This window comes from Erigeron canadensis, chromosome 6 (assembly GCF_010389155.1).
Source record: "Erigeron canadensis isolate Cc75 chromosome 6, C_canadensis_v1, whole genome shotgun sequence".
In the NCBI taxonomy this organism is placed as follows: domain Eukaryota; kingdom Viridiplantae; phylum Streptophyta; class Magnoliopsida; order Asterales; family Asteraceae; genus Erigeron; species Erigeron canadensis.
In genome coordinates, this window is record NC_057766.1 from 4,304,983 (window position 1) to 4,331,546 (window position 26,564).

Below are 26,564 nucleotides of genomic sequence, written 5' to 3' on the forward strand. Positions count from 1 at the left end.
ATAATCTAAAAAAGTGTTTTTATGAAAAAATGATTATTGGCCATGAAAACGCAGTTTTTGATAAGAATGTACCTACATGCTTTTTTATAAAGCAGTTTTGAAAACACATAATTTATTTTTAAAACGCAGATTTTGTTTTTAATACCAAACACCCCCTAAATCATGGAAGATTTTTATTGAAATAATAAACAAATTTGTAGATCAAAATTGATTTTTGTAATATTATTTTGGAGTTAGAGGTATGATTTGAATTGTCGTTAGATTTTTAACATCATTTATTCAATATATATAATGTAAAAGTGTTCAACAAAATAAAAAGTTAAACACGTCCATTGTTTTGTATCTTTAAAAAATTAAATGTTGCCCGCATAATATGTGGACTAAATAGCTAGTAGTTAGTATAAAGATAGGGTAATGATTATTAGTCTAAAAATCCTAAAATAACGACATGCATGTGAAAAATCAAGGTGATATTAGGTAAGATAATTAGTGGAATACACATGTCACATTTATATACTTTTAGGGGGATTTTTAAGCTAATGTTTAAATGGATTAATTATTTTTCACTGAAAAAAATACAATATAAAAAAATTATAAAAGGTATGACATTTAGTGCATAATCTGCTTCCATTGCCGTTTGATGCTATAATGGCTTTTAAGTTCAAGGTGTTTATAAAAGGAATAAAAAGAAAGGTTTTTGTCTGTTATACTAACTCTTGTCATTTAGTGCATAATCTAGAGTGATGCTGGTAAGAAAGTTAGCATGCCAACCCGACTCATTTGGCATGGATGCATATGCTATTTTTTAGAGTGGCATGTTTTGATCCATTTCCGAATCTGACCTAATTACCCATTATGAAACCATTATTTGCAAATATGTAGTGTTCATCTTAACTTGCTGAATGCCTACCTTTGATCAAGAATTATGAAAGATGGTATGGGTTGAGTACATCGTTAGGTCCTTGTTTTGTGCTTACAAGTACATCTTTTAAATTAAGCAGTAAGCTCTCAGCTCTGTATGCTACTATATAATCCGTACAGTAATTCAATCACTTATCCCGTTAACTAGTGTATTACAGTAGATCCAACTTGCACCCATATGGTTTTGGCCATCATCTTGTGGTTATCATTATTTAGTAAAGATTATAGATGATGTTAGTGGCTATTGAGTTGAGTCTATTGTACAGTGTGGCAAAAAATTGTTTTATATTTTTTATTGTTGTTATAAGTGGGTTGGGGAAAAACTGCTTGAAAACTAATTGCTAAAATGATGATTGATAAGCGTACACCAATATGATTTCTTGTTTTGTTGAGATATGTGGAAACATGTTGTCTTTTGTTTTCAGAAAGTATGTTCAGTGCCAACTTTGCAAGTTCAAAAAGAAGGCCAAAGGTTATTAACTTGCTTCATCGTTCACTAATAATGATTATTCTTATTATTATCTAAAGTAGAGGTTAGGTGTTCAAGTCGTCGTGTCCCTTTAATGATAATGTTACATTATTTACCCCTCTAGTATTGGCCCCGCATGGAACATGCCTGGGCTTGTTCGAACAATGCTTGGCAATTCAGCTCGGCTTCCTGGGAAGCAAGTAGTAGAGATATGTTATGTGGTGGATATTGGATTGTATAAAAGATTGAATTAGGCTTCACCTTAGCATTTTTGTAGTCCTTGTTTGAAGTTTGAAGTTTGAACCACCCTGCTTTCTCCTCCATTAAGCCTACGGGTGATGGTGAAACTTCCGTAAGATTTGCTTATCCCAGGAAATGTTACTGTTATATGCTAAGTGTGATGGAACACATATGTTCATAGATTCCCAACAAACATAATGATAAAAGTTAGTGTGCTTTGGAGTGTCGTTTGTGAAGCCGTGGTTCTTCAAACCATGGTGAAGCCACACCCTCATCGATGGTGTAACCGCGGGGCTTGGTTGAGGCAGTTTGCCAACACCCTTCATCCTGAAATGTGATACATTTTCTTTCGAGAAAATTTTATAATGGGCATATTGATGAGGCTATCTCTTTTTCCTTTTTTTGTTTATATCTATCCCAGGTAACTCTGGTTCACAAAATTTGTATTAAATCACTCAATTCTGCTCCCAAAAACTAGTGGTGAAATGACATATTAGCACATGGGACTTGTGGTAATGCAGTTGGATCTGCAGGAAAGAAGCTTTCATCTGTGGTAATAGGAGCAACCCATCAATAGCTTCCACATGTACTAACCAGTTTTGTGGTAGGATTGTGCAATGGTGAGGTTGAGAACGCTGGTTCAGCGAGTTCGATGATGACATGCTTAGGATTATGCGGCAATGGTGAAAACGTTAGGGCTGTACGGTGATGGTGGAACGGCCAGGGTTGCGCGGTATGGTGAGAGGACACTCATTGTGACCGATCTGCAACATCAAATTAGATTGCTTTATTTATAATGGACTGCCTTTAATTGGCCTGTGGATGTTAAATACATCTTAAATCCCTTTGATGTGCCTTTTATTCATTTTATTACATTGTTTTTATAAAGTCATTATACTGTCATTATGGTTATGGTAAATGTTTTTATTGTAGATGAAATTGCATTACCACAAATTAAAATTACACCAAACTTCTCATACATATTTTTCTTTATTAAGTAACATGTTATTCTGAGATAGACTCTAATGCCATTGATAAGAGTGGAAAAATGCAGTTTTAGTATTCTGACTTTAAGTTGGCACTCTAGTTGTATTTTATCTTTGTTACAGTTACTTTTAGTAGCTAATGTCTGATATTATTAATATAAATAAGATGTAGTGAGATTGTTAGACGGTACACAAAAGATTTTAATCATTTAGGAAGTCATCTCCTTAGTCTTTGCATTCAAGAGTTGAATTTTTTTTCAATGTATGATGCATTTATTTTTTGACCTAATGCACAATATATGCACATTTGTCTCTTCAACCCCCCTTTTTTTAAATCTGAATTTATAAAGATAATATGGGAACTGAAAAGTATCTCAATGGATGTTTCTGATTTTTTTTGTCCACATTCACACATTGTTGTCTTTTAAAATGTATTTCTAATTGTTTAATCTTATCATATTGTAATCAGATGTCATTATAATAATATTAAAAAAAAAACACTTTTGGTTGTTTACATACACTCCCTAAACTTGCACTCTCTCTTAATTGTAGAAAATGTAATTTACTCTAATCAAAACAAGCATGGTACCCGCGCAATGCGGCGATGAGTCGACGATGACGCACGGCAGTAGTGTGATAGCGGCGACGGATGGTGACAGTGGTGGCAACATCAATTTGTGTAGATCAAGGTATTTGATTTAAAGGGAGTTAATAGATATTTTAGAATATAATGGACTAATGGTGTAATTTAATATTAAGGGTTGATGCTGAATTCTAAAGGTATTTTGGTCAATTCGCATGTCCCATTTATTCTAACTTTTCAACATGGGCTTCTAATTTTTATATAGTGGTATAGCTAAATTGCAGAAACAACTTTGAATATAATTAAAAATATATATATATATATATATATATAAATGTAAATCTTTACTTCTCTATAAAACAAACTACGTTTCCCACTTTTTCAATTTTCTATCTTTAAAAAACTAAAATACCCTTAACATTCAACATATTCTTAACCCACACACCACATCTATGCAAAATATTCTTAAAATATTTTCCAATCATATCTATTAAAACTACCTCTATTTTTTATTCATTAATTTAAATATTTTCATACATCACTTAACTTTTAAAATAACTACAATCTTCATTTTACATCAATTACCTTTACATTAGTAACTATTTTGTAACCGTCACCATCATTGCCATCATTATTGATGCTGGAGACCCGTAACCAGACCCGTATTGTGTTTATTTTAACTTATCTTTTATTTTTATAAGTTATCTTTTTATTTTAATAAATAATTAAAGATTGATTTGTTTCCTAGTTTAATGGTATGAGAATTAGTATAAATATGGTCTTAGGTTATTCTATAGGGAAGTCGAATATTATTTGAGTTTATAAGAATATTGACGTTTTGTCAAAGACAACCGTGAAGGTTTATTGTCATTGATCATATATGTGCTCTTGAGCCATTTGAGTGCGTTTCTAAATGCATCAATTATTATCGCCACCAACACCTGTCACGGTCTTAGTTGCCGCATTGTACGCGGACCCTCTTTTATAGTTAATATATAAATATTTAAGCCCAATTTAAGCCCAATGCATCCAAATATAATTCTTAATGTAAATACAAACCAACCAAGCCCTATCCGACCCATGACCCAACAGAACAACCGTCCCCTTCCTCCCAAAAACCGAATCAAAAGAATGTTGGATAATAACATCCCTTCCGAGATTCAAACGGAAATCATTCAGAGAATCCCCGATACAAAATCTGTGATTCGGTGCCGATCGGTGTCAAAGGCATGGAGGGCTGAGATCGACAGCAAGGAGTTCGTTAAGGCTCATACCCTCCGCCATCATCAGGCCCACAATCGTCATCATCTGCCTTATAAGGACACGAGATCGCCGCCGTGATGGACCGGTAAAATACGTGTCCATTGTGGATGATGATGACACTTTCCCTCATCAAAAGGTTAGTGTCTTCGTTCCCGATTCAGTTTACAAAGTTAGTAATGGTTATGTAAGAATACCGGTGTTTCTTTGCCACTATATAACCTGAGGGAGTCTCTTGCTGTTCTCGAGTCAGAGTTCGAGAGGGATTTTTATCATTTATGGATTATGATTGGGCATGGCTGTACTAGATTCTTTAATAGGCTATACTCTATTCGTGTACCTAAAACACTAGCATTCCGAAACAGTGGTGCACCCATAATCGTAGTGTTTAACGACAAGGAAGATTATCATAAATTGGAACGTGGACTTGCTATGTACGAACCAGAATCTAAAACCATCACTAATATCGGAATTTATGGATTCCATCGTACCTTTTATGTGCATTCTTACATGGAAACACTACTTTTGCATGGTCATTGAGATAAAGAGGAGAGATAATGACCACGTTGCAAAGTCTGCATTCGAATAGAGGATTTCTGAAAGATGCAAGCAAGGTTCTAGAGATTTGAGTATACAAGATTCATACATATTAAAAGTTAAGAAAATTTTGAACTCTTTACAAATAGCTTCATGCTTTTGTTATCTGTGATATCCATGTTTAGCATTAGTCATGTTCATTCTAAAAATCATGCACTATTACTTTGTTGACATTTAATCATTATGATTAGTATTTGTACTTTAACACTTTTCCAGTTGCCATGCTCACTTTGCCAGAGACGTTTGTCTGTTATACTAACCCTTGTTGTATTGTGCATAATCAAGAGTGATTCCGGAAAGAAAGTTAACATGCCAACCCGACTCATTTGACATGAATGCATACACAATATTTTTTAAAGTGGCATGTTTTGTTACATTTCCGAATCTAACCTAATCACCCGTTATGAAACCATTATTTGCAAATATGTAGTGGTCATCTTAACTAGCTGTATGCCCACCTTTTGATTAAGAGTTATAAAAGATGGTATGGTTGAGTACACCGTTAGGTCCTTGTTTCGTGCTTACAGGTACACATTTTAAACCAAGCTCTGTATGCCACTATATAATACGTACAATAATTCGATCACAGGTGTGTTTCTCAATCACTTGTCCTGTTAACTAGAGTATTACAGTAGCTCCAACTTGTGCGCATATGGTTTTGGCCAGAATCTTGTGGTTATCATTATTTAGTAAAGATTATAGATGCTGTTAGTGGCTACTGAGTTGAGTTTATTGTGCAGTGTGGCAAAAAATTGTATTTAATTTTTTTTTTTATTGTTGTCGGAGAAACTCCTTGAAAAGTACTCTATTGCTAAAATGATGATGGATAGCGTACATCAAAATGATTTCTTGTTTTGTGAGATGTGAAAGCATGCTGTCTTTTGGATTCCAGAAAGTACGTTCAATGCCAACTTTGCAAGTTCAAAAAGAAGGCCAAAGGTTATTATTATATATGCTGCATCCCTTACTTTTTATGATTATTCTTATTATTATTTAAAGTGGAGGTTAGGTGTTCAAGTCGCCATGTCCCTTTAAGATAATGTTACATTATTTACCTCTCTCGTATTGGCCCCCGGATGATTCATCCTGTAGCTTGTTCGAACAATACTTGGCAATTCAGCTCGGCTTTCTGGGAAACAACTAGTAGAGATATGTTATGTGGTCGATATTGGATTGTATAGAAGATTGAATTAGGCTTTACTTTGGCTTTTTTGTGATTCTTGTTTGAAGTTTCAAGTTTGAACCACCCTGCCTTTTTCCTCCATTAAGCTTATGGGTGATGATGAAACTACCGTAAGATTCGGTTATCCTAGGAAAAGACTCCTGTTATAAGCTAAGTGTGATGAAGCACAACTGTTGATAGATGTTGAGCAAACATAATGATTAAAGTTAGAGTGTGCTATGGAGTGTTGTTTGCTAATCCGTGATTCTGCAAACCACGGTAAAGCTGCACCCTCAGCGGTGGTGTAACCATGGGGATTGCTTCAAGCCGTGGTTTGCCAACACCCTTAAGTCTTGAAATGTGATACATTTTCTTTTGGGAAAATTGTTTAATGGGCATATTGATGAGGCTATCTCTCTCTCTCTCTCTCTTTTATTTTTTCTTTATTTTTTGTCTATATCTATCACAGTTAACTCTGGGTCACAAAATCCGTATTAAAGCACTCAATTCTGCTTCCAAAAACTAGAGATGTAGCAGCAACCAGTGGTGAAATGACATATTAGCGTACGGGACTTGTGATAATGCAATTGGATCTGTAGGAAAGGAGCTTTCATCTGTGGTAATAGACTAATAGGAGCAACCCATCAATAGCTTCCACATGTACTAACCAGATAGGTGGTAGGATTGTGCAGTGGTGAGGTTAAGAACGATCGTTCAGCGAGTTTGATGATAACAGGCTTAGGATTGTGCGGCAATGGTGAGATGGTCAGGGTTGCGCGGTGATGGTAACAGGACAATCATTGTGACCGATTTGGAACATCAAATTAGATTGATTTATTCATCATGGACTGCCTTTAATTGGCCGGTGGATGTTAAATACATCTCAAATCCGTTCATTGTGCCTTTTATTCAACATCATAAGTTTTGCTATTACATTGTTTTTTAGAGTCATTGGATGGCTATTCTCATTATAGTCATGTTATTGTTATAGAGACTCTAATGCCACTGATAAGAGTGGAAAAAGGCAGTTTTAGTTTTTTGACTTTAAGTTGGTACTCTAGTTGTATTTTCTCTCTGTTACAGTTACTTTTAGTAGATAATGTTTGCCATTATTAGTTTAAATAAGATGTAGTGAGGCTTTTAGATGGCACTCTAGACCATGCTTTACGCGTTCAAATTTTGAAAGTAGACTAATGGGTGGATAGGCAGGATAACAAGTCAAATAGGTTTAAGTCATAAAGGTTTTTTTTTTGTGACTTGAGTTTGGTTGACCTAAATGTTTCTGGCCAAAAGGTTACAAATTTTCTATCGAGGTTGTGTTTTGAAACATAATTGCAAAACTTATCTCATAAATAATCTCATTTTTTAATTACATGACTTATGGGTTTTATATGTTTTACACTTTGGGAAACTTCTGACTTGTTCCCTTTAAGTTTTAAGCTATTTTATTCTAGGTGTTTTTAGAGTCAAACCATAACTTCAATAGAACTGTCTATACACAAATCGGTCAAAATAGCACCTCAATGTATAACTTTTTTATGTTGCTTACGCCGCCTCCATCACCAACAATCACCCCTACCACGACACCGTCGCCACGACGACCACCGCCACATTTGTGCGGGTACCGTGCTAGTTGTTTTATATATGATTAGACAAATCCTCGTGTGATGCGGCGGTGTGGTGATGGCGGCAAGGGTGGTGGTGGCGGTGGTTGTGGTTACGGAGGTAACGGTGTAAGTATAAATGTAAAAGTGGTTGATGTAAAAGATGGTGATATACTTATTCTAGAGGGTGAGGAATGTATTTTGTAAATAATTTCATTAAGGTATATAAATATTTTAGGTGAAAAATTTTAAAATACTGAACAAAAGAATATGGTGTTTTGGAGTTATTAATTACTTAGTTGAAGATATTGAAAGAAACAAATCTATCTATAATACAACTAAAAGAGGAGGTTGGGGGTACACTTGGCATCCTTAATCCCCTTCCTTTAGTCTAATACTTCCTCCTTATTCATCCTCTATTTTTTTTTAAATTTATTTAATAAAAAATGACCGACCTTCATTAAAAAAAACTTATAAAAAAATCTGTATTATTATTATCTATATATATACCACCTAGAAAAAAACTTCACATATTCTCGACCTTAAGAAAAAACCTTCGGCCAAAAAAAACTCCGATCGACTGCCACAAAGGTTTTATACTTATATACTTTCATCATCATCATCATCCTACTAAAGGAGCTTAGGTGATGATCTCACTTAATCCTACTTGTCGAAGAGCTTAGGATAATCTCAAGAGATTATACACATACTTGATTATGTCACTAGGTTTTTTTGTATAAAAATTCGTATGTATATTGCATATCTGTGTGTATGTACAGAAGAGAGAGGGAGATGCGTGTACTATCTGCCACAAGAGAGAGAAGAGAGAATGGGCGGGATAGAGATGAGAGGATGGGCGGGATTTTAAATTTTGAATAAATCTACAAGTGTGTCTTCTATTCACTCACTAAATGGCAACTTTTTGCATAGTCTCTCTCTCTTGCTGCTCTTCTTTGAAACTTTTTAATATTTCAATTTTGAAGTTGTTGAGGAACACTATTAAGATTCTGATTTCGATCTAGACAAGAAAAAGCTTTATCCCAAATTTCACAGAATCTCCCCTGAATTGTTTCTGACTTATCAACATTCAACAGGTATAGTTTTTCATCTTTTGAATCCCAGATTGGGTATTATACATGAGTTTGAGGTTTTTTTGTTTTTTTTTTCCAGATAGATATGGTGGTTGGTTTGTTCAACTGGGTTGAAGATGAACAACAACAGAAACGGGATTTATCAGTAAGTTTTTTGTAGATAATGAGAAGTGCACGAAAGATGTTTGATAAAATGCTTGAAAGAAAATTCCAATCCAGTTATGATTTATTGATCAAACAGATTTACATTAAATATTTGATAGATATATTTGTGATAATTACATGTGTGTTTTATGTAGACAAAGTGTGTGATACGGTAATGGGCGAGCTTGGTCAGAAGCCTTTTATCGATGTTGGTAAGAAACTTGGTTCTCATAAAGCTTCTTAAATGTATGTTTCGAAAACATCATTCATTTTTCAAGCTTCCTACACGAAGCAATACTGTCTATATGTTTTCTGCTCTTGATCTTACATAAGTAGTGCAAAGAGATCTTGAAGTTTTAAAAATTTTGAATCTGACCAGCAAATCCTAGAATAATACTGTATTAATTATACACGGTGACATGTTTTGAAGTATCTCTTTGGTTTTGAAGTATCCTAAGTTCTTTTATATGCAGTTCTGACCCGAGATAGATAATGAACCCACTTTGGCCATTGTCCCGAGTGCAAGAAGGCATTCATTTTGATGTGCTTTGCTGTGAGGTGTGCCTGAACTCCTTTTCTGTTTTGTTTTTGGCTTCTTTTTTTTTTCGTTTGTTGTTTGCTTGAATCTTTAATGTGTTGTGATTTACAAAAAGAAACGAGAATGAGGATTAATTCTTAAAACTGCAGATTCTTGCAATATGTAACCTTTTCTTTGGAACTGCTGTATTGTATTAAAGAAAGAGATTTAACGAGTTGCTTGGATCATACAGTTTCGTCTAAGACAGCTGCAATATGTAAACCAATGTCGAAGTGGGTAAACATAAACTCATTGAATACTCACTTGGTTTTCAGGTTGACCAGAGTTAGTATACTAAGTGTGGATTTGTTTAGTTTTATTAAAATATGAATTTTTTTTGATTTTGTTTGTAAAAGTGTGCTCCAATTGCTATGAGTTTTAAGTTTATAAAAGAAATAAAAACAAATGTGTCTGTCTCTTATAATAACTCTTGTCGTTTAGTGCATAATTTATCATGGTAGTCGAAAGAAAGTTAACATGCCAACGCGACTCGTTTGGCATGGATGCATATGCAATATTTTCAAAAGTGTCATGTATTGATCCATTTATGAATCTGACCTAAACACCCGTTATGGAACCATTATTTGCATTTTTTAAATATGTAGTGTTTATATTAACTAGCTGAGCACCCACTTTTTGATCAAGAGCTACGGCACGAGTGTACTAGAGGGATGAAATCAGAAAGATGGAATGGGTTGAGTAGATGATTAGATCCTTGTCTCTTGCTTACATCTTTAAACCAAGCCCCGTATGCTACTATATACTCCTTACAGTATTTCAACCACAGGTTTGTTTCTCAATCACTTATCCCGTTCTCATGGTTTTAACCATGATTTTGTGGTTATGACTATTTAGTAAAGATTATAGGTGCTATTAGTAGCCAACCGTTTTATTATATTTTTCTTGTTGTTTTGTGATGGTATAGGGAAAACTGCTTGAGAACTAAGCGCTAAACATGTTTGCTAAACTATGAATACTCTGCTCCTCTTGACTTTTGTTTTTGGTCTCTAAAGCCCATTTGTGCTTATATAAATTGCAGTAAGATTAGGCATATTAAGAAGGTAACAAGTCGTCGACGACCTTCTATCAAAGGCAACAACACCAATCCTATTGAATCTACAAAGCCGATAGGTAGGCATTAAAAATCATGGGTTATGAGTTTTTCTCATGTATGAAATAGCAGTAGGGTATCTATGATTTTTAAATTGACGCATATTTGTAGCCAAATTAGCATGTTTGTGACGACTAATCCCATAATTAGATCGAGACACGGATTTAAATGGTGGTAGGTTTTGAAACCGTACCGGACTTCTTTTGGTGATCCATCATCAAACCTCTCCATGGATCACTTGGTGGATAGGATCTCAAATCTCCATGAAAAATCATGGATTAGGAGTTTTTCACTTTGTAACCATGGATCTTTTCTCTTCTCTTACTTTACTAAAGGAGACTTGACGATGATGTCATGTTTCTCATGTGTCAACATCTTAAGATGTCTAAGTAGGAAACATGTAGGATCCATGAAAGTGTGGCGCAGTTGGTGTATGCACTATTGTTGTGTAGACCTGCAAATGAGCCAACGAAGACACCAGCTTTGTTCTTGGGTTTTTGTCTATGTCGTCTTCGTGTTCATGGGAGGGCATGTTATCTGTATTCCTTCTTGCTGCTAGTAGGCAGGGTTTTGTGTCATTAAAAATTAGATTTGGAGTTTCCTCGCTGCTATTTTCCAAAAAATACATGCATTATTATTAGCCAATGGCAGTTCTGTTATTGTAGTGTTGTCTGCTTTGTAACCATTGTATTAAGGTTGTTTATGTAGTTTTTTTGGGCTGTTTTTTGGCATTTTCTTATTGTTCTTTGGGCAGTTTTTTGGTTTTTAGGGCTATTTTATTTTGCAGTTTTAATGCTATTTTTAGTGATCTTTGTTGCTAGCATTCTTAGCAGATAAAAGGGTGTTCGTTTCGGTGTCTAAACGACTAAACTAGAACATTTAAGGTTCTAATTTTCTTGTTTGTTTTGCCGTTGCTCCGTCTTATAGGATCGTTTCTTGGGTTTCCGATCCAGGCTGTTGTTTTGGGCTTGCTGGTTAGGTTGCTGTTAAAGTTGTTGTCCGGGTCACTTCTTTGCTCCATGGCCAGAAGGTATGTTGCCATGGTTTGCTGCACATGTTCAGAAGGAGCTATCATAGTTTTCTCTCTCATTTAAAATTGCATCATGCATATTGTTGTGTTATCGTAGGAACTATTGGTCTTCGAAAATGAAAACGGTAACAAATTAAAAAAGGTATGTGGGTCTGATCTTAAAAGTATTGAACTACTAGTGATGGTGTATGCAACCAAAGACACCAGCTGAGTTCGTGGGTTTTTGTCTATGTTGTCTTCGCGTTCATAGAAGGGCATGTTATATGTGTTCCTTTCTTGTTGCTGCATATTCAGTTAATAGGCAGGGTTTTGTGTCAATAAAAATGGAATTTGGAGTTTTTTTGCTGCTGTTTTCCAAAAACAACATGCATTATTATTAGCCAATTGTGGTTCCATTATTGTAGTGTTGTCTACTTTGTAACCATTTTATTAGGGTTGTTTATGTAATTTTTAGTGCTCTTTTTTTAGCATCTTTTTATGGTTGTTTCGGCAGCTTTTTAGTGTTTAGGGCTTAGTTATGGCAGTTTTTAATGCTATTTTTAGTAATCTTTGTTGCTAGCATTTTTGTTACGAACAAAAATGATCTTTGTTGCTAGAACATCTAAGCTTCTTTGGGAAAGCCTGCTTTATGGACTTATGGTTATAAGGTTCTAACTTGGTTGTTTTCATTGCCATTGCTTAGTCTTTTAGGATCGTTTCACGGGTTTCTATCCAGGCTGTTGTTTTGGCTTTTGGGCTTGCTGGTTAAGTTGTTGTTCAAGTTGTTGTCCAGGTCACATCTTTGCTTCATGGCCAGAAGGAATGCTATCATGGTTTGCTGCACATGGGAACGTCTTATATATCCCTATTAAGTGTTTGTCGTTCTCAATCTTTAGATGTAGCCAGTTCTATAAACCTTTTCTCTCAAATGGGTTTGATCATTATATTGCTAGAAACCAAAAGGATCAAATGGATTGCGCCGTCAAATGAATTGAAACTCTCCTAAAAAGCCTTTGCCTTTAGCTTCTTATCTGGTAGTTACTTGACAAGGATCATAGGCTACCCGGGCCTTTTCTATATTGCATGTATTTACTGAAGAGTGATCCTTGTTTAAAGTGTGGCAAGGAAACATCTTTGAACCGAGAACAACATTCAGTCAGTAATTTAACTCTTTCTAACTTAACTTATATTTTAGTAATATAGAATTTGTCTTTTGTTTGATGGTGCGTATCTGTATTCTCGATCATATGTAATTATGTATGGTATATTTTTCACTTCAACAAAAAAGTGGTACAATATTTTTGATATATTGTGTTAAGCTGTGGCATAAGCCCAACATCAATCTATAAGGTCGGAAAGTTACATCATTTTTTAAGGTGTTTATTATAGTAAACGTTGCAAAACATGCAGCCTACCGTTGTTAATTTTGTCCATTTTCAAGGCTGTTGTGTTTTTCCTACTCAATAGTTGTGACTTTGTTGTTTTGGTATCTTTACACAAGTCCAATGTTATGTTTCCACTAAGGCTTTCAATATTCGACCCAATTTCAAACCTAACCTAAAACTGACTTGAAATAAACCAATTTAGGATTAGGTGGTCTTGATCTGCCAACCTACCAGCTTGATTTTTCTTAGATTGTGTCCTAGTTGGTCACTTGGTTGTCAGGACCTGCCAACGCAATTTTTTTAATTAAATTATTACTTTATTTATTTTTAATACTTTAGTCTTTGTGGTTCTAAATTAAGTAAATAATCATTCGTATTATTCACTGCAATAATCTATTTTTTTCACAACAATTATATTTATCAACAAGGCAGTACAATTATACCAAAAAAATAGATTTATATGTTTTTATTAAATTAAATGATTTCACTTGTTTGTAACAAATTGTAAATATGTTTTTTACTACTATTAAAAAGATTGATTCAAATCAAATATAAAAAGAAAATCATGATTCAATTTAGAAGGTTCAACTTTAAATTCAAATCAAATACCTGCACAAATGTGCACGATAAATGACTTCTTAATGTTAGCGTATACATGAAAGAGTTAAACATTGAAACAAGATTGGTTTAGCCAATCTATACGGAGTTTTGTTGATCGATTTATCATCCATAAGAAACTCGTATTTCACTGCAAAGACAACCCCGAAACCTCATTGCTTCTACTTCCTCTACTAATCTTGATTGCTCTCTTAGATGGAATATAGTTGCCCCTATCAAACTTAATTTGAACAATTTCTTCTTCTTCTTTTTTTTTTTTTTTATATTATTTTTAAGTTGATTACCTACTCAATCAAACCTTAACACCGTAGTATCGTTAACCATCAAGGCTCTTTTAATTCAACAATAAAGTGTAATCAAATTAGCATATATGAGACTTGACCTGAAAAAGGATATATGGACTTAAATCGTTAATTCCGCATAAATTTATAAAAAACAACGATATCAGTTATTATGTTAGAAAGGCAAGATATGAGGGGGTTGGTTGTATAAAATTATTAATTCAATACTATCAAATAATGAAGTAAATCATTTCCAAAAAAATAAAATAAAATCCTATCAAGTAAAAAGCTTTGTATCAAGGACTAAACTAAAACTAGACGGACTAAATTGGAAATTTTAACATATAAGAATTGGGCAAGAAGAGAGACTAACAACAACAACAAAAAAAAAAGGCGAAAGTACTTTTTTCGTCCTTGTGGTTTTTCGAATAAGCATTTTACATCCTTGCCGTTAAGTAATGGTTAAAATCGTCCTTGTGGTTTGCATTTCGTCCTTGGGTCCGTTAACCCCCTCACGTGCCTGCACTTTACATCCTTGCCGTTAAGTTTTGGCTAAAATCGTCCCTGTGGTTTGCATTTCGTCCTTGGGTCCGTTAACCCCTCACGTGCCTTGCACGTGAGGGGCATATATGTCTTTTTACCCATTTGTTCCCATGGTTAAGTACAAAATTCGTCCTTATGGTTTGTCATTTTTGCATTTTTCATCCTTGAATTTAACAAACTTTCAAACAAAAATTTAATCAAAAATCAAAACAAACTCAAATCAAAAACCTATATATACACCTACATATAAGGATCTAATTTAATACCGGCCGGTACAACTAATTTAATTTTTTTTTTTAATGTTATAAAACTTACTACAATATAACGGAAATAGTCAAAATATAATTAGAATTCACTCAAAAAAAAAAAACAAATAGGTACTTTATAACAAATTACAAAAAATTACATTAAAGTATTGTAAAAATAATTTTTAAATAAATTCAAAAAATAAAAAATGTGAATACCAGAAGTACCGGAACGATAATACCGAAAATATCAGAAATAGTTGTAGCGGGGTACCTTCCGATACCGGTATTACGGGTATACTACCGGTATTTAAAATATTGTATGTACGTGGTTGCATTTGAAAGTGATTGAGCATATCCTCAAATGTAGGTATATAGGTTTTTGTTTTGTTTGGATTAAATTGGTACGGTAATTTTTGTTTTTTTTTTTTTGAAATTTTTTCCTGGAATTGTTAACGGCGAGGACGAAAAATGCAAAAACGATAAACCACAAGGACGTTTTTTGCACTTAACTCTATGAAAAGACGAAAATGCCCCTCACGTGACTTGCATGTGAGGGGTTTAACGGCAAGTTATAACGGCAGGGACGAAATGCAAACCACAGGGACGATTTTAGCCAAAAGTTAACGGCGAGGATGAAAAATGCTTATTCAAAAAACCACATGAACGAAAAAAGTACTTTGAAAAAAAAAAAAAAAAAGCGATTATTATTCAAAACCCTAGAGTTACTCTACGAAAAATAAAAGCGATTATTATTCTCAGCGAGCGACACCATCAAAATGTCGGATAATCTCCCAATTGAAATGCAGATGGAAATCATCCAAAGAATCCCCGATATCAAATTAGTGGCTCATTACAGATTCGTCTCAAAGGCATGGAAGTCTGTTATCGATAGCAACGAGTTTGTTGCCGCTCATGCCCTCCGCCATCAGGCGAATGATCGTCTTCTTATAAGGACACGAGATCGCCGCGATGGAAAGGTAAAATATGTGTCTATCGTCGACGATGACACTTTTCCAAATCAAAAGGTTAGTGTGTTTGTTCCCGATTCTGTTAACAAATTTAGTCATGATTCAATAATAGTCGGTAGTTGTCATGGCCTGTTTTGCTTGTACGATGATAAAACCAGCACCGCGGCAATCTGGAACCCTGCCATCAGAAAAATTATTGACGTTGCAGTACCTAACATGATACGCGAAAAGTACTATAGGACATTTGTTGGTTTTGGTCTTTGTCCTGACAATCTTGAACCCAAGCTTGTTAAGATTACGTATGTTTCTGATTGGAGTAAATTAGAAGATGTAAATACTAGCACCCAGGTTGAGGTATTTACGTTAAGTTCAGGAGGGATTTGGAGAAGTCCATTAAGTGGCAATGTTCCTCATAAATCGATGAGATTTGGATGTACCCAGGCCGTCGTAGACGGGTTTATTTATTGGGATGCCATGGATAGGATTAATATGGATGATAGAACAAGGAATACCAAACTGATCATGTCGTTTAATTTGACAACTGAAGAATTCACCAAAGTTAACCTTCCTAAGAGTTTAGCACTCGACCCTTATGCTGATTTGTATGTATCTAATCTAAGGGATTCTCTTGCTGTTCTCAAGTTCGATATGTACGCTCAAAGAGACTTTTGTAATGTATGGATGATGACTGGGCATGGATGTACTAGATCCTTTAATTGGCTATACTGTATTTATGTACCTGCTACATTAATACGTACAACACTGGGATTCCGAAAGAATGGTGCACCCATAATCGAATTGGAAAATGTCAGTGATGATTTTTTTAATATTGAAAATGAACTTTCTATCTATGACCCAGAATCAAAAAGCATCACTCATATCGGAATTCATGGATTAGAAGGTAAATTTTTTGCGCATTCTTACAAGGAAACACTACTTTTGCTTGGCCAACAATAGAGGACAAAGATGACGATGACATTGCAAAGTGTGCATTTGAATAGAGGAATTCGAAAGATGCAAACAAAGTTCTAGAGATTCAAGTGCAACTTTTATGCAGAAAAAAAGTTAAAAAAAATTTGAAATACTTTTCATATGAATTTCTGTTTATGTTATTTGTGTGTGCCATGTTTAACATTAGTTATGTTGGATCTTATTTCATTGTAAACATTTTACACAATTACTTTCTGTTGGTGTGTGCTTCAACTTTTTCCAGTTTTCAAGCTTTGCTATGCCAGACTATTTTATAAAGGTTTTGTTATTTTGGTTTTTGTAATAATGTTATACCAGATTAGTAGTAGATGTTCTATCACATTAATATGAAATCAGGAACATTTATTAACCCCTCTACGAAAGACAGTGCATGGCTGCTTCCTCAAAACCTTTCATACATGTAAGGATTCCTTCACTATTGAGACATTGACCTTGGTGTACTAGTACTTTCGCTTTTTTCTCTTATATTTTGTTAAATATTGTAAAGCCTATGTGTTGATTGCAGGGCATATTCGCTGTTGGCTGGGTATATTTACCCAAGTCCTTTGAAACGGGTGACTTTAATTTGGCTAATTTAATGTCACTAGTTGGATTTCTATCACTACCTGGTGTATTTGGGAAGTCAAGTAGGGCCAAGCTGCAATATGTAACCTTATTTGAACTGCAGTACTGTATATTAAACAAAAGGATCCAGCAAGTTGCTTGGAGCCTTGGATACAAGACACAACTAAGACTGGTGCAGTATGTAAACCGGTCATACATAATCTCATTAAGTACTCACTTCTTTTTCAGGCTGACTAGAATTGGTATACTAATGTCACCTTATAAAAGTGCACTTCGGTACGTTACGCCTCCTTTGCCTTTTGATAGTATTAATGGCCTTCAGTTTTAAGGTGTTTATGAACAGAATATAATCAAATGTGTCAGAATAAACCTTGTCGGGTGTCGTTTAGTGCATAATTTATAGTGATAACCGAAAGAAAGCTTGTCAACCTGACTTGTTTGTTGTTGACATGGATGCATATGCATATTTTTAAGTAGCATGTTTTGATCCATTTTTGAATCTGACCTAATCACCCTTTATGGAACCAGTATAGCAAATATGTAATCTTCATCTTAATTAACTAGCTGAATGTGCCCCTTTTCATCAAGAGGTTGTGGCACAAATGTATTGGAGGGAGGATATGACAAAGATGGTATGGGTTGAGTACATCGTCAGATCTTTTTTTTCGTGCTTACAGGTAACGTCTTATAAACCAAGCTTCATATGCTACTATATACTCTGTACAGTACTTCAACTACTGGTGTGTTTCTCTGTCACTTACAGTAGCTCCTGCTTGTATGCATGTGGTTTTAGCCATCATCTTGTGGTTATGATTTAGTAACGATAATAGGTGTATGCTGTTAGTGGCTGCCAAGTTGAGTCAATTGTGCAGTGTGGCTAACAATTTTATTGTATTTTTATTGTTTTTTTGAGATGGTTTGGGGAAATACTGGTTGAGAACTAATTGCTTAACTTGTAGCTGCACTAGGAATATATACTTCTGCCCCTTCTTGATTTTTGTTTTTGGTCTCTAAAGACCCGTCTGTGCTCATATTTAAGTAGGTAACAAGTCGATGCGGGGCTTTTATTAAAGGCAGCATCAATTTTACTGAATCTAAAGCGGATTGGCAGACATGAAAACATGGGTTATCAGTTTTTCTCCGAATGATATGTTCAGTATTTTTATAGGATAAGGGTAATTTATAAGGTTGTCATATTTGTAGCCAAACCAGCATGTCTGTGATGACTAAACCCGAAGTGGATATGTATATAAACGGTGGTGGCTTTTTAAACCGAATCCGACTTCTTTTGATGATATATCATTTAACTCCTTCCTGGATCACTTAGTGGATTCGATCTGAAATCTCCAAACCCAACCCATTCTCGGTGCGTACCATCAGTAAACTCAAAATTAGTTTTTTACCAGATGCAACATAAATCTCCCAACACCCCTTCAAATTGCAACTTGGAAAAGGATTAAACTCATTGTATAATTGCACTTCTTTTTCAGGCCGACTAGAATTGCACTTCTATAATATGAATGGTTTTTTTAATTTTAGGAAAGTGTGCTTCGGTTCGTTGTGCCTCCATTGCCTTTTGATGTCGTAATGGCTTATAAGTTCTAAGGTGGCTATAAAAGGAATGAAAACAAATGCGTGTGTCTCTTATAATAACCTTTGTCAGTATAGTGTATAATTAGTTATTTACCTCGCACGTTGTCGCGGAGTACGTTTTTTTTACAATAAAGTTTTGGTAAATTTATGTCAAATATTTAAACCCAAACTATAAAAAAGACAACTAATTATCTAGCAATAACATTAAAATTATTGTAAAGGAATAATAAGTCGTATAAACAAACAAATAATAACTATATTAATGTTTTATGAATGTAAGACGTAAGCATGATGAACTTATTATATATTAAAAACGTCATATATGTGTATAAAAATGGAAGAAAAGAATCAAAAACCAAATTCTTTAAAAGTAAAACGATAACTATGTGCAAATTGTATGATGAAAATCTGAAAACCCAAAAGTTTAGTTTCAATAAAAATGAAAACAAAAATTTTGAGTGGATAGAAGTTAAAAGATGAAAACTTTTATTAAAAAACAACTAAACATGTAGCAATACAATAAAAATAATGGAAAAGAATATTAAGATGTATAAAAACATAAACAATAACTATATTAATGTTTAAAATGTAACATGAACGTAAGATGTAAGGATGATAAAATTTATTGTATAGTGAAAACACTATATGTATAAAAAGGAAAAATGAAAATAATGAAAGACCAAATGTTTAAAAGTAAAACCGTAAATGTGTGAAAGTTGTTTGATTAAAACATGAAAACCTAAAAGTTTAGTGTTACGAAAATGAAAGCGAAAACTTTGATGTGGGATAAAAGTTAAAAAATATAAAATTTTAGGGAGTTAAAACGGAATTTGGTTAAAATTTAAGGGGTTAAAACGAAATTTAATTAAAATTAGTATGTGTTTTAAAAACTTGTACATTTCACGTATAAAATATTTATACATTTATATAGGTTTTTAGTATATATATAATAGAATTAGAGTGATACTCAAAAAAAATTAAGAGGACAACGTTTGCTTAGTAACCTTTGTCGTCATGTACATATAACTATATTGTTTTTTATATTCATTAAGTAATTAATTAGTGTGTTTTGGATTCTGTATAGAAGCTAAGTAGAAGTGATTGTCATTGTCCTGTGATCAAAGTACACAATTGCATTAGTGATAAAATGATAATCAACTCTACTGCTTTGACTTGGCTATATACCATTCTGCATTCGCATATAGTGTACAAAGAAGATGTGAAATCAATCCAACAAGTTACAACTTAATTGTACAATTACCTTAGTTAGAGTCCTTACTCGCAAGGGCAATCGTTTCATTTATGAAGATGAGTTTTGGAACACATACAATTACCTTAGTTGTTGGATCACTGTAACATATCAAACAGTTGTATGGTCTATTAATTCTACCAATTTTATGAGCGACACCATGTGCATCAAATGTATTGAGTTATGGAGAAATTTTGGATTCGCTTTAATAAGGCCTTTGTATCCTTTTCAAGTTTCCCAAAGTAAGAAAATGAGAAAGGTAGAAATAGGAGGGTAAACGAGACGAGATAGTTCATGAGTTACTCAAAATTGATTTGCAAATTATTTGAAATCGACTTGGTCTGAGAATAGCTAAGCTCGAGCTCGAGCTACTCGAATAGACTTTCATTTCGAGCTTGAGCGTCAAAATATCCTACTCGAAAAGCTCGCAAGATACTAACTCGGCCCCACTTATGTAAAACTTATTATTATTATTATTATATTATTGTTAGGAAAAATCTAAAGCTCCAATATATATGTAAAAGTTCAAAATGAACAGATAAGAACTCAAATATTTAAATAAATTTTCGTAACGAGTCGTCACTACTAGAAAAAATGCCTTTAATGACACCGATTTGGTGTCATAAAAAAGGTCAGATGACACGCTTTTTGGTGTCATAAATCGAGACGTCATAAAGCAATATGACACGCCTTGCGCGCGTTATGAATTTATGACACGCTTTTACAATAAACTTTTATGACACTAATTTATGACCCCTTTTTTGCGTATCATGGTTCAAAATTTTTAAAAAAACAATATGTTTTATACAAACACAAGTTATTAAAACCGAACACAAATTCCAGTAAATCAAACATAAAAGACTCTGTGTCTCGCCTTCTAAGCCTCCACTCCTCAAGCCTCATAGTGATGGATTGCAAGTAGATCTTAAAAAAACACATAATGGTTAAAATATGCATGAAATACTGCCTTTGATATGCAACAAGTTCGACAAGATTAATCACTAGCGGGTCAACCTTATTAAATAGACTAGATAGATTCAACTTAGAGATGTTATATAAGTGATTTAAGAAGATCTACCTTCTGTTTTGGGATTCATGTTTCCTTACTGAAACCAATAAGTTGAGCTATGTTACTGTTAACGTTGCCTGATGGAAAGAAAACCCGACTCATTTGACATGGATGCATACAGAACTTTTTTTAAACGTGGCACGTTTTGATCCATTTCCTAATCTGACCTAATCACCATTATGAAACTATCGTTTGCAGATATGCAGTGTTTATCTTTGTTTCATGCTCACAGGTGCATCTCCGTATGCTACTATATACTCTGTACAGCACTTCAACCATAGGTGTGTTTCTCAAGCACTTATCCCATTTAACTAGCGTATTACGGTAGCTCCAACTTGTGTGCATATGGTTTTTGGCCATCGTGATGTGATTATCATTGTTTAGTAATGATTTTAGGTGCTGTTAGTGGCTACAGGCTACAAACTGTGTCAATTGTCCAATGTGTCTTACAATATTATTTATATCCCTATTGTTGTGCTGTGATGGTGCAGGGAAAATTTAGTGAGAACTAATTGCTAAACCAGAAATACTCTGCCCTTCTTGAATTTTTTGTTTGGTCTCTAAAGACCCATTTGTGCTCATATAAATAGCCACAAGTATATACATATTAAAAAGTTAATCCTTCTGTCAAAGGTGGCAAATTGGCAACACCAATCCTACTGAAGCTACTTGGTTATGAAATTTTTTTACCTTACTAAAGGAGACTTGATGCTCATGTTGGTGTATCAATATATTAAGATGTCCAAGTACGAGCCATATAGGCGGGATCAATGTAAGCATGCCTTAACATCAGCTTATTTGGGCTAAGGTATAACGTATATGGGCTTTGGTATAAGGACTGTATTTGGTATGTATATGGCCTGTTTTGTACCGTTTACAGAATCTCGGATTAAAGTTTGAGTTAAGTGGGCTTCAGTACATTCTATCATTTTTCTACCTCATTTTAAATAGCATTATGCATATTGTTGCGTACTTATAGGAACTATTCATCTTTAAAAACGGAAACAGTACCCTGTGAGGAAAAACAGAATTAAATAGGGGTATTTTGGTCTGATCATAATAGTTAAGTGAGGTTTTTATCCGGTTGAAGAACAGATCAATCTAGTGGCGTCAGTAGGTGTATACACCAGCTTAGTACATTGGTTTTTGTCTATGTTGTCTTTGCGTTCATGGAAGGCATGTTATTTGTGTTCCTTCCTTGCTGCTAAGTATACAAGGAAGTAGTTTTTAGTGCCTTTTTTTTAGCATTTTTTTATGGTTGTTTGGGTAGTTTTTTAGTGTTTAGGGCTTAGTTATGGTGCAGTTTTTAATGCCAATTTTAGTGATCTTTGTTGTTAAAGTATGAATGAGCATTATATTCTCAGCAGGAAAAGAGTGTTCCCTTGGGTGTGTAAGCTAAACTAGAACATCTAAGCATCTAATTCAAAACCAGCTTTACGGTTATAAGGTTTTAATTTTGTTTGTTTGTTTTGCTCTTGCTAAGTCTTTTAGGAATATTTCCGGGTTTCTATCCTGACTGTTCTGATGAAATCTTCATGGTGACCTGTCCTATTTGGTGTTTGTTGCTTTTTATCTTTAGATGTAACAAGTTAGATAAACTCATTATTTGTTATATGATTTGGTCTGATATCTGATGAAATCTTCATGGTGACCTGCCCTATTTGGTGTTTGTCGCCTTTTATCTTTAGATGTAGCAAGTTCGGTAAACTCGGTAATTTTGGCTATATGTTTTCTCCCAAAGGGGTTTAATCAGTTTATACTGTTCAAAACCCAAAAGGTCAAATTTTAATGGTGTTTATCGTAGTGAACATTGCAAAACACGCAACCTATTTTTGCTAGTTGTTGTCAATTTTCAAGTCAAGGTTGCTATTGTGTTTTTCCTGCTCAATGGTTATGACACAAGTCCAAAGCTCATTGTTAGATGTTGCTATTCAACATCAAAGAGTTAATGAGAGTATCATATGTTTTATTTTTAATGTTGTTCGCTTTATTTTCCACATTTTTTGAGATTCTATTGTCCCATCTCCAAACTCGACATTTTCTTACCAAATGCAATACAAACTTCTGACACCTCTTCAAACTGGAAGTTGGAAAGGATGAAACTCTTCTTTCTGACATTTGGATTTGCTTAACACCGGATACTTTTGTAAAGAAAAACTCATAAAACTTTTTCCTATAACATCAAATCTATTCTACAAAACTATCTGATGCCAAGGATTGATATTTGCACTATACGACAAGATGCAAGAACCTCTATCAAGTGAGCTAATAACTCCATACTGACGAATTGAAAAAACATTACATGGTCGAATCCAACTAGTCTTGTTTGGTCTTGGGTAGGCTTTGAAGTCTCTTTCGTCGGTCAGAATCATTTGTGCCAACCACAAGAGTTTCCAGATTAAGAAGCTTAAATATCTTTTTTTGAGTATAATCTGTTCTAACAAAACTGGATATAAGCAAATAAATCTAGATTATGATTTGTTTTATGTCATAATTGATATTACTTACATTTACTATTGAAAAACTTAATAAATCTACAAATAAATTAATGTTTTTCAATATATTTAATTTTTAAATTAGTCAAATCTTAAACTTAATATTTATCTGAAATATTTGCAACAAAGATAGCAGATTAAAAATACTACAAGTATGGTTTAACATTAAGTGTTACCGAAAATGAAAGAAAATATATATTGTTAATGTTTTAGAATTACAATTTTTTTTAACTTTGATTTTGGTTAAAATGTATGTATTCAATTTTATCAATTTGTTATTTTATATATTTTACTAAGGGTTTTTCTAACATGTGCTCACAAGAAACATTTTAGAAGCATTAAATGAAGTTAACATTTCTAACATAGAAAAATTGTGATCTAAAAGTAGTAAGTTTCATGCTTGAATAATACATATTAAATGTATTTATTTATATATATATATATAGAATAAGGCTGACAAATCATGTCTTAACAGGTTCGGTGCGCATAATATTCTCAGCTTTCAAACATGAAAACAAGTCATTTAACACTTGCCTTTAGTGATTTGAACATGAAAGTTATTCGTTTTATGTATCAAAAAAGTTAAATGTTGCACTCTAAAATATTAAAAACAATTACTTTTAAAAATAGAAAAAGTTGCATGGTACAGTTTTTGCTTAACAGTTACTTTAACAGGTCTTAACAGATACCCAATTGCCAGCCTTGATTATAGATATTTAGTTCATTTAATGTCTCTAAACATATGCTCATATTAGAAAAACCAATATGAATTTACAAGATTTTTTATTACATTTAATAGTTTATAATGATAGTGTCCCACAAATTCATCGTATCTGTTGCATAAGTAGCAGATGGATGACACGATGGGTATGTGTCTAAGATGGAGTTGATCAACAGTAAGTAATCGATTCATTTCAAGTGCCAGCTTAATAAATTGACTTTTAATGTGACGATGTGATTCCATGGCAAATTCCAGTGGTCAGGGCCATATGTTGCAGGTTGGAGCAGGTGTTTGAAGGACTTGACAGTGAAACAAGAACCTGATGGGAGCTTGGTAGGCTATTGCCAACCTAAACTCTCTTGCCCCTTTTAATGTCTGCTTGGAGCATTTTCTTACATTAAAAGTTGGAAATGGTATGGAATTTCGCTTATGGATGGAGTCTTGGATTGGAGATTCCCCCTTCTGCACCCGCTACCCTGATCTTTTCAAACTGGAACTTAGTAAAGGATACTGCATCAAGGATCATTGGCTACAAGAGGGTCAATATACTCAATGGAGTTGGAACTAAACCTGACCCCGAAGCACCCAATCAGAGCTCCATCAATTCCAAGATATGCTCTCCCAGCTCTCAGACATCAGCTTCTTTTTTTTCGACCATTCAGTCGGAATACAATATCAGGGAAACCTCACCATATAATGGTGAAGCCTTGCAGGTACTCTAGACAACGAGATGTTGACTATGGGCCAAGTCCTTTAAACACCTACTCCAATCTACCACATATGGCCCTCGCCATTGGAATTTCCCATTAGAATCCCATCGTCCCATTAAAATTTAATTTCTTATGTTGGCACCTTGAGATGAATCTATTTCCCACTGTTGATCAACTCGGGCTTAGACATACCCATCACGTCGTCTCTCTGCTGCTTATGCAACATATACGATGAATCCACTTGCTACCTCTTTCTGCATTATCCATTCGCTACATCCCTTTGGAGCTATCTTCTGGCTTGGTGTCGACTGGCCCAGCCCATCGACAATCAGGGACTTACTAAACCTACATAAAAACCTGCTCATCATCCCAAGAAGACGTCCCTACATTAACTTAACTGTCATGGCTTTCTGGCTGGACAATTTGAAGGATTAGGAATGAGTGTGTCTGTCAAACAAAAGGTCGTCTTTTCGATATGCAACAAAAGAACTCAAATGCTTAAGCTTTCCTGAGTATGTCACAGGTCTTCGAAGATCTATATGGATTGGACGAAATGGTGTTGTTATAATTTGTAAGTTACTCCTTATATTCATTTTCCATCTTTTATTATTGAGTAAACGACATAAATCGTCCCCTTGTTTTACTCAAATTGTCTTGTTGTCCTTGTGTTTTAATAACGTCATGGATGGTCCTTTATAAGAGGATAAGCTTCATGTTTCGTCCTTTAACTTGTTGACCGTCAATCCACCTCCGTTAACCGCCCCACGTGCCTCCCACGTGAGGGGTATCTTAGTCTTTTTATTCATCTTTTTGACTCTGTTCTCTCTACACAATATAATTGTTTTTCTGTAAGTAAATATTGATTAAAAACACTCATTCTTTTTGTAACACCCGTCATTTAAAAATCTGGATTTCAAAAAAACTTTGCCAAAACGGCATTTAAAAAGTAGCGGAAAAGGATCACTTTAAAACTGCCACATCCGTAACTGGATGGTACCTTTATAAAATGGTGTTACTAACGTGCATCATCAATACAATATAAACGAAATCCAAGTTATGACACCAACATAAATGCCATCATTATTACATGTTCATAAATCATAAATGAAAGTAGCCAAAAAGTAAGGCTAAGGGAAGTCTAAGCATTCAACAATCTATGCTGGTCTTCTTTATTACTTCTACCCATCTCACCGAGCTAATCCTTTCCTAGCTCAAGCTTGCTTATCCAAAAGGCACAACATTTTCAAAGAACAAGTGTTAGCTAATAAATTAGCTAAGCAAGATAACATAATTTGAAAACATTTGCCGATTCATAATATATTAACAAAACATGTCATAAATGTTAATATCCCATACATATCACATCAGAAGATAAA

At 34.1% G+C, this 26,564-nt stretch overlaps 1 protein-coding gene and 2 long non-coding RNA genes across 6 annotated transcripts; all 3 read left to right on the plus strand.

Annotated features, from left to right (window-relative positions):
* Positions 1-4,283: 4,283 nt before the first annotated feature.
* LOC122605917 lies at positions 4,284-10,055 on the plus strand. 3 transcript variants are annotated; one of them, XR_006324751.1, is made up of 7 exons: positions 4,284-4,598; positions 5,584-5,995; positions 8,806-8,916; positions 8,993-9,058; positions 9,213-9,269; positions 9,531-9,615; positions 9,745-10,055. It is a non-coding gene; the product is annotated as an uncharacterized LOC122605917 (long non-coding RNA). The 3 variants fall into 3 exon arrangements; XR_006324752.1 differs by lacking the exons at positions 4,284-4,598; positions 5,584-5,995 and adding an exon at positions 8,448-8,466; XR_006324750.1 differs by lacking the exons at positions 4,284-4,598; positions 5,584-5,995 and having other exon boundaries at positions 8,485-8,916.
* A 61-nt stretch (positions 10,056-10,116) lies between these two features.
* Positions 10,117-13,061, plus strand: LOC122605918. 2 transcript variants are annotated; one of them, XR_006324754.1, is made up of 4 exons: positions 10,117-10,421; positions 10,674-10,765; positions 11,673-11,775; positions 11,873-13,061. It is a non-coding gene; the product is annotated as an uncharacterized LOC122605918 (long non-coding RNA). The 2 variants fall into 2 exon arrangements; XR_006324753.1 differs by lacking the exons at positions 10,117-10,421; positions 10,674-10,765 and having other exon boundaries at positions 10,792-11,775.
* A 2,544-nt stretch (positions 13,062-15,605) lies between these two features.
* On the plus strand, positions 15,606-16,754 carry LOC122604158 (F-box protein At3g07870-like). Its single transcript, XM_043777056.1, has one exon. It carries the CDS (start codon positions 15,606-15,608, stop codon positions 16,752-16,754), a length of 1,149 nt encoding a protein of 382 aa, XP_043632991.1.
* Positions 16,755-26,564: the final 9,810 nt, after the last annotated feature.